The 13,579-nt window shown below is 39.6% G+C and overlaps 1 protein-coding gene and 1 non-coding gene across 2 annotated transcripts in view; both read left to right on the top strand.

Annotated features, from left to right (window-relative positions):
* Nucleotides 1–367: 367 nt before the first annotated feature.
* On the top strand, nt 368–440 carry trnar-ccu. The gene has a single exon. It is a non-coding gene; the product is annotated as a tRNA-Arg (tRNA).
* A 165-nt stretch (nt 441–605) lies between these two features.
* Nucleotides 606–13,579, top strand: part of plbd1 (phospholipase B domain containing 1) — a 29,510-nt gene continuing 16,536 nt past the window's right edge. The window contains exons 1-5 of the mRNA XM_037792670.1: nt 606–809; nt 1,739–1,961; nt 2,221–2,304; nt 7,947–8,088; nt 9,574–9,714. Of these exons, the coding sequence (XP_037648598.1) occupies nt 740–809; nt 1,739–1,961; nt 2,221–2,304; nt 7,947–8,088; nt 9,574–9,714 (660 nt within the window). The 5' untranslated portion in view covers nt 606–739. The remainder of the gene's footprint in view (nt 810–1,738; nt 1,962–2,220; nt 2,305–7,946; nt 8,089–9,573; nt 9,715–13,579) is intronic.

The raw sequence follows: 13,579 nt of genomic DNA, 5'->3' as shown, positions 1-13,579 counted from the left end.
AACCAGGAAGTTAGCGTGGCACTGGTTCCCACAAAAAGCCAATGGGGTTTTTCTTTTGGATTATTGCCAAAAAAATAATCTATGTTGCAAACAGATGTTTATGATACTAAAAGGCATATTTCAGGCATCTAACTAAAAACCAATTAAAAAAAACATGAACTTCCAGACTAGGGAACCGGAAGTGCTAAAATGCTGAGTCATTTCCCGGTTTTAAGACTCAATCCTGTAGCAATCTATTGTCTTTTTTTCGACTGACGTTTATTTGTTGTTTTTCTTTAAATGTTAAATATTATGTACTTGTTCATGTGACACCTGTGGCGTTTATTCATGTATAAATACCCACGTGATATGGAGGATGTGCCACATAGCCCCAGTGGCCTAATGGATAAGGCACTGGCCTCCTAAGCCAGGGATTGTGGGTTCGAGTCCCATCTGGGGTGAAATATTTTACCCCTTATTGTGAACTTAAAATGGAAAAATACTATATTATGCTCACATAGTTCTGCCTTATTGCTGTTGCTAATGCCACCTAGTGTTAAATAGTTCCCCCTCAAAGCGTACATATCTTGTTTCCATTCCCTGCGGACTGCAGCCAATCAGGAAACGCTCCGCTCTGTTGACTCCTCTGATTCACTCCCTCCGCCATATATATCTGATTTCCTCCTCGCCTGAAGCGCTTTCGACCGATCCACGTCTCTATTCTGCAGTTAGTTTAGCTTTTAACAGCATTTACACAGCCATGCTTTCAGTACAGAGTCTGTTTGTGTGTCTTTTATTCATTGTGGCCACGACCTTCGCCTCTGTTGACAGTAAGTAGGCCGAGTTTATGTGAAATCACGGGTGGTTGTTAAAGGATCTAATGGCTTTATTTTCCAGTATTTAGCAAGTAGTGGTTGGCTGTAACTTTTGTATTACTTTAACTGCCACTCTCTGTCAACTGTTGTGATTTGACCGCTTGAATTGAATAGGATATGATTTCTTTACCTATACTGTATACTCTACAGGATGCAGGGATGCAGGGTAATCCCCAAACTCAAGAGAGTTCCTGCCACTGAAATGTTTTAGTTTTAACTTTCATTTTCGGTTATATCAACAGATCAATTATTTTATCATAAGCAAATATAGGGGCTATATAAATAAAAGACAAGAAAGAAGAAATTCAGACATGCAGGCGTGGGATATTTATAGTGAATGGGACATCTAGTCTAGTTAATAGTCCTGTATCACAGCTGTTACCCTGCACTATATTCACTTTTAACAGTTTTCTTCATCTCCTGGTATTTTTATATCTGGTATTTTTTTTTATACTTTGTACTTTGCACTACTAACTTTTTTACTGCCTTTTTACTAACATGTTTTGCACTATGGAACTGTGATGCTGGAAACTTGAATTTCCATCGGGATTAATAAAGTTACTATCTATCTAGTCTAGTGACCCTGTAGTAGATGTCATCTGTCACTCAAGCTAAAAAACATTGAAAAAAATGCAATGCACAGCAGCCTGTAGATGCACCAATATACTGCCAGTAGGCTATAGGCCAGCATATGCTTAAAAAAGATTAGTCGATTGTTAGATTTACTGCACAGATGACTTCACTCTTGTATTCTAGGAGGCTAATGTCCCCTACTTTTTTGTGTTTTACAGCCATTGGTCTCTATGACTGTTGTGAGGCAGACCTTGTAGCCATATTGTTGTGTTTATGTCCTCTTACCGCAATGGTGTTTGATTTCTTCTCAGAGATGACCGCAGCCACGGTGTACTGGGACCCCCAACACAAGATCGTCCTGCTGAAGGAAGGGGTGCTGGAGACGGAGGGGGATGCATACGGGTATCTGAACGATACCCTGTCCAGCACAGGCTGGAGCATCCTAGAGATCCGTGCCGGGTACGGGAAGACACCTGAAACTGATGAGGTGACTTTCTTCCTGGCCGGCTACCTCGAAGGCTTTCTCACTGCCCAGTAAGTGTCATGAATGTGCTGCCATAAGAAAATTCCAGCTTTAACCTTTGACACCTTCTGTAATAATTCAGAAATAATTGACCCACATTCCGGCCTCCCTCATGATGCAGTAAAAATACAAAATCATAAGGAGAATATAAAACAATCACAACATCACCAACCATTATCAAACACTTTGCTTTAACATTATAAATACTGTTTTTTTTTTTGTTATTCTGATTACATTCATTTAGCATTCATACATGCTCTTCTTCCTCAGGCAGATGATGGACAACTACGCCAACATGTATCCGCAGCTGATCCACGACCCAAAGATCCTCGGCCCGGTTCAGAGTTTCATGGCGTGAGACTCTTCCCTTTTCTTTTGAAAAATGAAAACCACAGCAGCAGCACCACAGTCTCATACTGTACATAATCACAAATGTCATCGTCTCTCATATCCTCTTCTCAGAGTTGTTCAGTTTAGCTCACACTGTGGCCAGATATTGAAGCTCTTTCTGTAATGGCACTGGGCTGCTCTTGACCAGAGTTTAATGTAGTCCATTCCTGACAATGATTAAATCGTAAAATTCATCAGGAAGAGGAGAACAGAGACAATATTATTGTTTGAAGTTAGAATTTCTGAATGATAACTTGAGATTTTTTTGAGGGTGCAATGTTTGAAAGGCTTTGAGTGGCCCAACGGGATCATGTTTCTTTCCATAAACGATTCCTCAGTTCAAGTCAGTTTATTAACACTAGTGCAGTGCCCGTTAGGAGCGTGTGCCCGTCCGGAACAGGCTGAATGCTTGGCCCCCAGGAGTGCTGCTTGCAGCGTTGTCGAGAACCGCGGTATGGCTGCTTGTAAGGCAAGGCAAGGCAAGGCAGCTTTATTTGTATAGCACATTTCAACAACAGGGCAATTCAAAGTGCTTTACAGAAACATTCAAGAACATTGCGACAAAATGCAAAAGAACATTAAGAAATAATTAAAACAGTTATAAAAACATAAAAACATTAAAACATTATAAATTAGAAAATAAAAACAAGCTAAAAATAAAAGCTAGGATAGAAACTAAAATTGCATAAAACTCAAAAGAGTAGAAGTTATAGTGCAGTGTCAGAATAAAAGGCACCCGCAAACAGGAAAGTTTTAAGCTTTGTTTTAAAAGAAGTGAGAGTTGGAGCGGTCCTGCAGGTTTCTGGGAGCTTGTTCCAGATATTTGGTGCATAAAAACTGAATGCTGCTTCTGCATGTTTAGCTCTGACTCTGGGGACACTAAGCAGACCTGATCCAGATGACCTGAGAGGTCTGGATGGTTCATAACACAGCAGAAGATCAGAAATGTATTTTGGCCCTAAACCATTTAGTGCTTTGTAAACCAGCAGCAGTATTTTGAAATCAATTCTCTGAGAGACAGGCAGCCAGTGTAGAGACTTCAGAACTGGACTGATGTGATCCACTTTCTTGGTCTTAGTGAGGACTCTAGCAGCAGCGTTCTGAATCAGCTGCAGCTGTCTGATCGATTTTTAGGAAGACCAGTAAAGACGCCGTTGCAGTAGTCAAGTCGGCTGAAGATAAATGCATGGACTAGTTTTTCCAAATCCTGCTGAGACATCAGTCCTCTAATTCTTCTTATATTCTTCAGGTGATAGAAGGCTGTCTTTGTAATTGTCTTAATATGGCTGTTAAAGCTCAGGTCTGAGTCCATGACTACACCAAGGTTTCTGGCTTGGTCTGAGCTTTTTAACATCACAGATTGTAGGTGAGCACTAACCTTTAATCTTTCTTTTTTGGCTCCAAAAACTACGACCTCAGTTTTGTCTTTGTTCAGCTGAAGAAAATTCTGGCACATCCAATTATTGACTTGTTCAACGCACTCACTCAGTGCTTGTATTGGACTGTAGTCTCCTGGTGATAGAGTTATGTAAATTTGTGTGTCGTCTGCATAGTTATGGTAATTTATTTTGTTGTTCTCAAAAATCTGACCCAGTGGGAGCATGTAGATGTTAAACAAAAGAGGCCCCAAGATGGAGCCTTGGGGAACTCCGCATGTGATTTTGTTCAGCTCAGATTTACAATTACCTATAGACACAAAGAAGTCCCTGTCTTTTAGGTAGGATTTAAACCAGCTGAGTGCTATGCCAGAAATACCCACCCAGTTTTCCAGTCGGTCTAGTAATATATTATGGTCAACCGTGTCGAATGCAGCACTGAGATCCAGTAAAACTAAAACCGTAGTTCTACCACTGTCTGTGTTCAATCGGATGTCATTGAAGACCTTAACAAGAGCAGTCTCAGTGCTGTGGTTTCGTCGAAAACCTGACTGGAAGACATCAAAAGAGTTGTTTAGTGCCAGAAAGCTATTTAATTTTTGAAAAATTGTTTTTTCAATTATTTTAGACAAGAATGGAAGATTTGATATCGGTCTGTAATTATTTACTACTGATGAGTCCAGATTGTTCTTTTTGAGGAGTGGTTTGATGACAGCAGTTTTCAGGGCCTGTGGGAAGACTCCTGAAACAAGAGATGCATTAACAATCTGTAAAAGCTCTGAGACCATACAATCTGATACTTTTTTGAAAAGGCCTGTTGGCAGAATGTCAAGGCAGCATGAGGAGGATTTTAGATGTTGTATGATTTCCTCCAGGTATGTCTGATTTATTGAATAAAACTGTGTCATGGTATTTGCGCCAGGTTTAAGTGGACGCAGGGGAAACAAACATCCTGTACCTGCTATGGAGGAAGTGACTGCTTGTCTGATTTTGTGAATTTTTTCTGTAAAAAAGGAAGCAAATTCATTGCAGGCCCTGGAGGATAAAAGTTCAGAGGCTACTGACACAGGAGGGTTTGTTAGCCTGTCGACAGTAGCAAACAGGGCACGTACATTGTTATTGTTTTTGGTGATGATGTCAGAGAAGAAGGACCGCCTTGCATTTTTCAGTTCTGAATTATAAATGCAAAGTCTCTCTTTATAGATGTCATAATGAACTTGTAGATTTGTTTTCCGCCACTGGCGTTCAGCTTTTCGACACTCTCTTTTTTCATTTCTTACCAACATGGTATTTCTCCATGGAGATTTTTTCTTACCAGAGACAATCTTCACCGTGGTGGGTGCAATGGTATCAATAACATTTGTCATTTTAGAATTGAAATTATCTACAAGCTCATTGACCGAGGTCCAGGGGAGGGTGGGTGTGGAAGAGAAAGCCTGAACAAATTGATCACTGGTATTTTCAGCGATATACCTTTTTGTGATTACCTCTGTCTTATCATTTCTGTGCACAGGAAGAGTACTCTCAAAGAATACACAGGAATGATCAGACAGAGAAACATCCATCACTACAACCTTGGAAATGTTCAGGCCCTTTGATATGATTAAGTCCAAAGTGTGTCCCCTATTGTGTGTGGGCTCTGTCACATGCTGACTCATTCCATAGTTATCAAGAACCTGACACAGTTCTTTGGCCCCTCTGTCCTGTTGGTTGTCAACATGGATGTTAAAATCACCAACAATGACTACACAGTCAAAGTCAACACAAATTACAGACAGCAGTTCAGTAAAATCATCAAAAAAGTTTGCACAGTATTTAGGTGGCCTGTAGATATTGAGAAACAAAGCTCGAGAAGAGGAGTTCAGCTGAAGAGCGACATATTCAAAAGAAGCAAAATGTCCATAAGATATCTGTTTGCATTGGAGAGAATCATTAAACAATATGGTAACTCCACCTCCTTTCTTATGCATTCTAGCTTCGCTCATAAAACTAAAGTTGGGAGGAGTTGACTCGATAAGAACAGCTGCACTGTTATTTTGGTCTAACCAAGTTTCAGTTAAAAACATAAAATCAAGCTTGTGCTCAATAATAAAATCATTGATTAAAAAACTTTTTCCTGCCAAAGACCTGACATTTAACAGGGCTAGCTTTAATGTGCTAGAAGCATTATTATTATTTTTTGGGACATGGTTTGGCTGGCAAGGAATCAATGCTAAATTTGATAAATTAGCACAATCAGTAAAAATCTTCCTGTTTCTTCGCAGATTCACCATTCTTTTTCTACTACTTATTAGAACTGAGATAGAAGAAGCTCTCATCACACAGGGCCCCAGCTTATCCTGGAAACAGTCACGTGTATCATTAGCCTTGAAGCCTGGACCCAGCACATATCAATCTGTGCTTGCAACATTTTGTAAAGGAACATCCTTATCAGACTGCGGAGACAGAGGCTGATTCCATTGTGGAGGGGATGGAGGTTGTGGGTGTCGTGCTTGTGGAGATAGTGCCAAAGTTGTTCGAGGTCGACCTCGTGGGGGGATCATGGGAGAGAAAATGGGTGTAGGGCGGGGAGTAAGTTTAGTTCCAGCATTGACCAGCTCCTTCATGTGGTCAGTGAACTCCAAGAGGGGGGAGGAGGGAGAAAGGGTGACAAGCGAGGAGGAGGACGCCTCCTCTTGTCTCTGCTGTATCCCAGGGCTGGCTTGTGGTGGGGGGTGAAATGATTCTCCTTGAGGTCCCCTGGCACATTGTGTTGTGTCTTCGTCCAGTGGTGATTCCTCTTGTCTCGCGTCCTTGGCAGAGGGAACAGATGAATGACGCAGGAAGTAGAATAGGTTGGAGTTGAACAATTTTACTCCTGACTTGTTTAGGCAGAGTCCATCTGCCTTGAAGAGATGTCTGCGGTCCCAAAAAAAGTTAAAATTGTCAATAAAATGCACTGAGTGGGATTTGCATGCTGTTGAAAGCCATGTGTTCAGTCCCAGCAACCTGCTGAATCTCTCGACTCCTCTTCTGATTGGCGGCAGGGGTCCACTGATAAACACCTGAGCATTCACAGAGCTGATCGTGTTTAGCAGACCAGTAAAGTCCCGTTTCAGCACTTCAGACTGTTGTTTCACAACATTATTCGACCCAATGTGCAATACCACATTTTTCACATTTGGGTGTGCAGTCACAATATCCAGGATTCTTTCTGCCAGATCAGAGACCATATCTTTGGGAAAACAGAGTACTTTGATGTCTTTACTCCACATGCTTTTCACATCTTTAACAGCAGCATCACCCACAATCAGAGTTTGAGTTTGAGGCCCAGTTGTTAGCTTTCCCTGTAGCCTTTTACCTTCAGAGTTGCTTTTGGTTCTTACCCTGCTGTGTGAAGAGTTGAGATTATCCAGGGCATCAGATCGAGATCCAGGGTCCTGTACCCGCCTAGTGTGAAGTTGATTGGATGAACGTTCTCGAGATATGTGAAGGGCAGTCATATATACTGCTGGCTGCAGTGCCACTTATTGGCCAAATGGCACCAAATTTGTCATGGTCACTCAGATATCATATCTACACATGTCCACCAAATGTGGTCGCAATAGCGCAAAGTGTTCAGGAGATATGACATTTTTTGTAATATAAGCCCTGCCCACAGCATTTGAGCTTACTCTGAGGGCCAGCTGTAGCAAAACTGTGTGGAACATCAAACATCCAAAAAAGTAACTTTTCCCGGCTTGGTCCAGAGATGTTCTGTACCAAATTTGGTGACGATTGCTCAAAATTTGGACACAATTCAAAATGTTGGAAAATCAATTTGGACGCGGATGGGCGTGGCTTATATGGATAGATTTGTCTGTTCCCACAAAAACCTGGAAAAAAAAGACTTACGGTTCAAAAGTTACAGGCCAAAATGTAAAGTTCATTGTTATAGCGCCACCATCAGGCCAAATTGCACCGCATTCAACACTTCACTCCCTTGGGGTTCTGAGCAATACACCCGCCAAGTGGGAAATTGAACGGATGAGGGGTTCTTGAGATATGCAAATAACACACAGAGGGACAGACAGACAGACAGACAAATAGAAGTTCCTTGCGTTATACTTAGATGTATCTGTTGGACTACACGTCTGCAGAGCTTTTGATCATGAGCTCAGTTATGGCTCTTTACTCTTAAGTGTTTTACAGTAAATAATTATAATGAATAATGACAGCGGTAAACTTGAAATGTCTCTCTTGGGCTTGTAGGAAGCAGGACTCGTGGACCAGAGAGCAGGTGAAACTGAACAAGAGCTCTGATCCTCTGTGGAAACACGTAGGCTTCATCGTGGCTCAGATGGATGGACTGCAAGCAGGAGTCGCACACTGGGCCAAGAAACAAGGGAAAAAGGTATGAAGGCCACATAACATTATCTTTTCCTTGCATTTTAGCTCTTGTTTATACAGGCTCCTTACATGCATAGAAGATATCTTTTCTCTACAACAGTAGAGAAGAGATATCCCACAAAACAATGAAAAAACAAATACATAAAAAGTATAAATCAGTGGGGAAAATACAGAATAAACAACTGCAACTGTTCAAATTCAGGTTTCTAGAGTATACTGTATATACATGTAAAGACAAACATTGAAGTGCTGTAATTAAAAAAAAAAATCATTATACAAATGTATGGATCTGCTCCAGTGGGCAACTCCAGGGTCTGAAAAGTGAAGCCAATGCTGAAGTGCCTTAAACTTGCATTCTTTCTAATAGCCAGCAGGGGGCGACTCCTCTGGTTGCAAAAAGAAGTCTGATTGTATAGAAGTCTATGAGAAAATGAGCCTACTTCTCTCTTGATTTATTACCTCAGTAAACATTGTAAACATGAGTTTCAGTCGCTAGTTTCAAGTCTTCTTCAATACAGCATGATGTTCATTTAGTAAATTATGGTCCCATTTAGAGTCAAATAGACCATAAAGCAGGGGATGCTTTAGGGCGTGGCTACCTTGTGATTGACAGGTCACTACCACGGCGTTGTCCGGTCTGGGAGTTGTCCGTGTTTTTGTCTTAAAACTTTAACCCTTTCACAGTTTGTTTTCAGTTCTTGAAAGTTAATTGTAACTGTTTTGGTCACCTAAAAATGTCTTATTCAGCGATCGGTTGTACTTAGCTCCACCCTCTCGTGTCACTTCTGGTTGCAAAAAGCCAAGATGGCGACAGCCAAAAATCAAGATGGCGATGGCCAAATTGTGTGACTACATCCACTTCTTAAATACAGTCTAAAATATGAATCTTATCTTTATAATGGGAACTAAAAAATCTGATAATGTTCATTACATCTGACTGGTACACTGCTTTAATACTGCTCTGCCAAGTTCTTATTTAAAATAAGGAACCTCCAACTCAAACCAAACTTGTGGTCATATATCACATTTTGTCAGTCTAAAATCTAAGGGGACATGAGATTGTATGTGTTATGTATGCCTGTAGATCAAAAGCAGATACATATTTTCTAAAGATTGGTTTATGATCTACTCTGAGTACAAGACAACACAACTTATGCGACCAATATTGTTATGTTACTATCAGTGAAACTGCCAATATTACAGACTCTTAATTCTTTACCTAAATTGTATCTATACCAAACATAGTTTTATTTGCGTTTAGCCCCAGTTTAAGGTCAATAATAGCTTGTTGTTGGGCCATAAAGTTAAACTGCAGCTTGGATAGTGCAGATTTGGCATGAAAAGTCTCCTAATAGCTCATGATTTCAGTGATTTTAAGCTTATCGGTTGTTTTGTTAGATATTTATTTTGTGGCTGTCTCACTATGGAAGTAACTCTATTAAGTTTCATTTGCTGACTAACAGCTGTTTATCTGGTGTCCTTCCCATAGCCGCTGTCCCTGTTTGCCGTCCAGTTCCTGAATGCAGTGGGAGACCTGCTGGATCTGATCCCAGCCTTGGTCCCCACCTCCAACCCTCCGCTCAGAAACTTCAAACGTCCGGGGATGGGACACTGCTCTGCTCTCATCAAGGTCAGACGTCAAAACATGTTCCAGTAAGATGTATTACATACTCTACATAAGGATTGCACACAGCAACACAGAAGACAATGTTACATAAGGGGTATTCCTTAAAGCCCCTGTGTACAAAATGTGTTGTCTAAAATCAGTAAAACATCAGCTGTAATCAGATGATGTACGTAAGTGTGCTAAATGAGAAAACCAATGAAAAATTAATTTCTTGAATTTTTTCATCCTGCATACTTATTTAAAAAATATAGAGCTCCCCGTCCTCTTTAATGGGTGCTGTCACAAGCCATCATTTAATCAGTTTTAATTGAACTCCAGTGTGGTTCAACCCCTGTTGTGGTTTGTTTGGGCAGTTGTGAACGCAGTAATCTTACTCTGGTGTGGACCAAAACATCTGCATGCAAGAGGTGTTCTCGGACCGTTTCCAAGCAAACCAAAACGCAGGCTGCCTGTGCTACATTTGTTGAGATGGACACAGGTAAACGACAGGTTAACATGAGAGGGAGAGGACTGAACTGGACTTCTGCAGAAGTCCGAAGAGAACATACAGAATATGCTAAATAAAGTCCACAAAAATAGTGACGTTTGTAAATAATTTGAAACTAAAGGAGAGGATTCGTGTGCAGTAGGTCAGTGCCGAGTCAAAGGGGAAAACACTTCAACAGCAATATATCAAAGTCTGTGATTCCCTGCAGAGAAATGGCAGCGCCCGAGATGAAAAAGATAAATTTGCTCCTTAGTACACACCCCTCAGCCAATTTTACATTTTTTTTTTGAATTTGGTCTTTGCATTGTGAAACCAAACCAGTGGAAATAGAAAACAAACCAAACGTGTCAATTTCACTCTGATTCGGACTAAACAAATGATCTGTGGCTTGTTAAAAACGCTATTAAAAAGCTATGTCTTTGTAACAGTGAAGAATTTGGTCTATAAAAAGTGCTAATTCCTCCTTTATGACCACCACCACACCAGGAATACAGGGCTTAGTGTTCCCAGAGACGCAGTCTTGTATTAGTGTAAATTTAATTTACTACATTAACTAATTAGTCCCACGCTCACTTGTGTTGGTGAAAATGTGTATATTGTGGGGTAAGAAATAGGCCTTAGTATGAAAGAAAGATCCCTCTGTCATAACATATATTTACTAACACTAACAGCACAGATATTGTACCCTCATGTGCAGTATTGCTAAGTGTTTTACTTATAATCACATCTTACTTGTGTTTTACTATGTATTATTCTGCCATCAACTTACTTGTACTTGTTGTACTTACTTTCTTCATTGTTCCTAAAGTTGGTGCCATGTCTGTGTTTTGCAGAACTTGCGTTGTCAGTTTATGTAACATTATCATTTATGATCTCACAGAGGCAACATTCTATGATGTCAATGATAATGTTGCAGTTTATGTAACATTATCATTTATGATCTCACAGAGGCAACATTCTATGATGTCAATGATAATGTTGCAGTTTATGTAACATTATCATTTATGATGTCACAGAGGCAATATTCTATGATGTCAATGATAATGTTGCAGTTTATGTAACATTATCATTTATGATGTCACAGAGGCAACATTCTATGATGTCAATGATAATGTTGCAGTTTATGTAACATTATCATTTATGATGTCACAGAGGCAATATTCCATGATCTCAATGACGATGTCACAGGAATGTTAGTTTAATCTGAATGACAGAAATCATTGACTTCATCAGAGGAACTATGACTACTACTATGTTGATGTAAATGTTTAAAATAAAATACACAATAGGTGTACGATAGTACAATAGTAAGTTCAACATACTTTTGTGCGAATAAACAGTTGTATGTGTCTTTTCGGACACACTGAGAAGTAATTAACGTCATTACTTCCCCCTTGCCGGTTCGAGACGCATAACCATGGTAACCTGTGCCAACCTCATGTGTCAAAATCGACGGTTTGTGAGATATAGAGTCTGAATTAATTTCAAATATTTATTAAACCGAGCAAAGTGAAATCTTATATTTACAGTTAAATTGAAGTGTTATTGATGTTACAGAACTGTCTGTCGACATGTATTATCAACGTTGTCTTCACTACCGCATTGCATTGTGGGATATTTCTGCCAACGTAATGTTCAGCGTTGCATACTGTAATATTTTACTGGAAATAGTAAGCAATTTGCGTACTATAGGTTTTATACTTAGGTTTCGGACCTACTAAAATATCTCACATACTGTTTTAGCGTACTAAATAGCATGTTAGTATGGAATTTTGGACACAACCACAAACTGTGATGTCACTGATGATGTCACAGTTTATGTGACATGATCATTTATGATCTCACAGATGAAACCACTGATGATGTCACAGGAATGTTAGTTTAGTCTGAATGAAGGAGATCATTGACTTCATCAAGGGAACTGTGAATACGACTATGTTAATGTTGATTAAAAAAAATCTAAACAAAGTAAAATATGCTACCTAAAAAAAAACACTAAGACAAATGAAAAGCATTAATGCTTAATGCATTAATGCTTTCCCTTCGTGGTTAATGGCGTTGCCTTGCGTCTGCGTCGGGCAACCTTCCGTCTGCTGCGAGTCTTCGGCCTTCGGTCCCCGTCTGCGAGTGGCCTGTCGTCCTACGCGTGGCAGTATCAACAAAACACTTGTTTTTTGATCTGTGATTGATGGGCGTAACGGGGGTTCTATAAGTAAACTTTCGACGACGTTCCCTGATGTCACTTATGATGTCACAGTTTATGTGACATCATTTATGACATCACAATGGCAACATTCCATCATGTCACTGATGATGTCACAGGAGAGTTAGTTTAATCTGATTGTCAAGACTTTCTGGCAATTGTAGTGTCCCATGTGTCTACTACTACTCTGTCAATCTCTGTGAGAAATCATTGACTTCATTGAATGAACTATGACTACTACTATGTTGATGTTAATTTGAAAAACCTAAATACGGTCAAATGTATCAAACTGTTCTAAGCCTTAAAGGTCCCATATTATAAAAAGTGAGATGTTCAGGTATCTTTTATTATTAAGCAGGTTTAAACAAGCAGTCAGGAGTACTATGCATGTGTGATGTCACAAATCTACGATATATGGAACATTTAAATGTAAATGTGTCCCAGTTTATTTCAAGTTGCAGTGTATGTGAATGACATCAGCTGACAGAAAGTAAACATGGACCTAAACTGTTGCCTAGCAACGCAATTATGTTGCAGTTCCATTGAAATGCACTAAAACGGAGCGTTTCAGACAGAGGGTGAATACAGGTATATGTCAGGCAGACAGCATGAGGAAAATAACGTTTTTTTTTAACATTACAGCATGTAAACATATGGGACCTTTAAAAAAATGAAGGGCACTGTCATGTTGATGCTTGGGCTACATGTTTATTGGCATAGCCTAGCGTCTGCGTTGGACAATTCTATGGCAAGCTGTTTTAACATTTAATAGCTAAGCTTGACTATCTGGAATTAACATTAGAGATATCCACAATTGCATTTTGATTAGTTGTAATGACATTAGAACGGAAAAGAATGCTGTCATATATAGCGGCACAGAATATCACAATTACTGATCAAATGCTTTGATATAGAGTAGAATACAATAGCATCATAAAGAGCGTGATAGAATGCTGACATATAGAGCTGAATAGACATTCCTATGACATCATCATTTATGATGTCACAGAGGCAACATTCTATGATGTCAATGATAATGTTGCAGTTTATGTAACATTATCATTTATGATGTCACAGAGGCAACATTCTATGATGTCAATGATAATGTTGCAGTTTATGTAACATTATCATTTATGATGTCACAGAGGCAATATTCTATGATGTCAATGATAATGTTG

Source organism: Sebastes umbrosus, chromosome 14 (assembly GCF_015220745.1).
Source record: "Sebastes umbrosus isolate fSebUmb1 chromosome 14, fSebUmb1.pri, whole genome shotgun sequence".
NCBI classification, from domain to species: domain Eukaryota; kingdom Metazoa; phylum Chordata; class Actinopteri; order Perciformes; family Sebastidae; genus Sebastes; species Sebastes umbrosus.
This window is presented reverse-complemented; position numbering and strand designations above follow the sequence as displayed.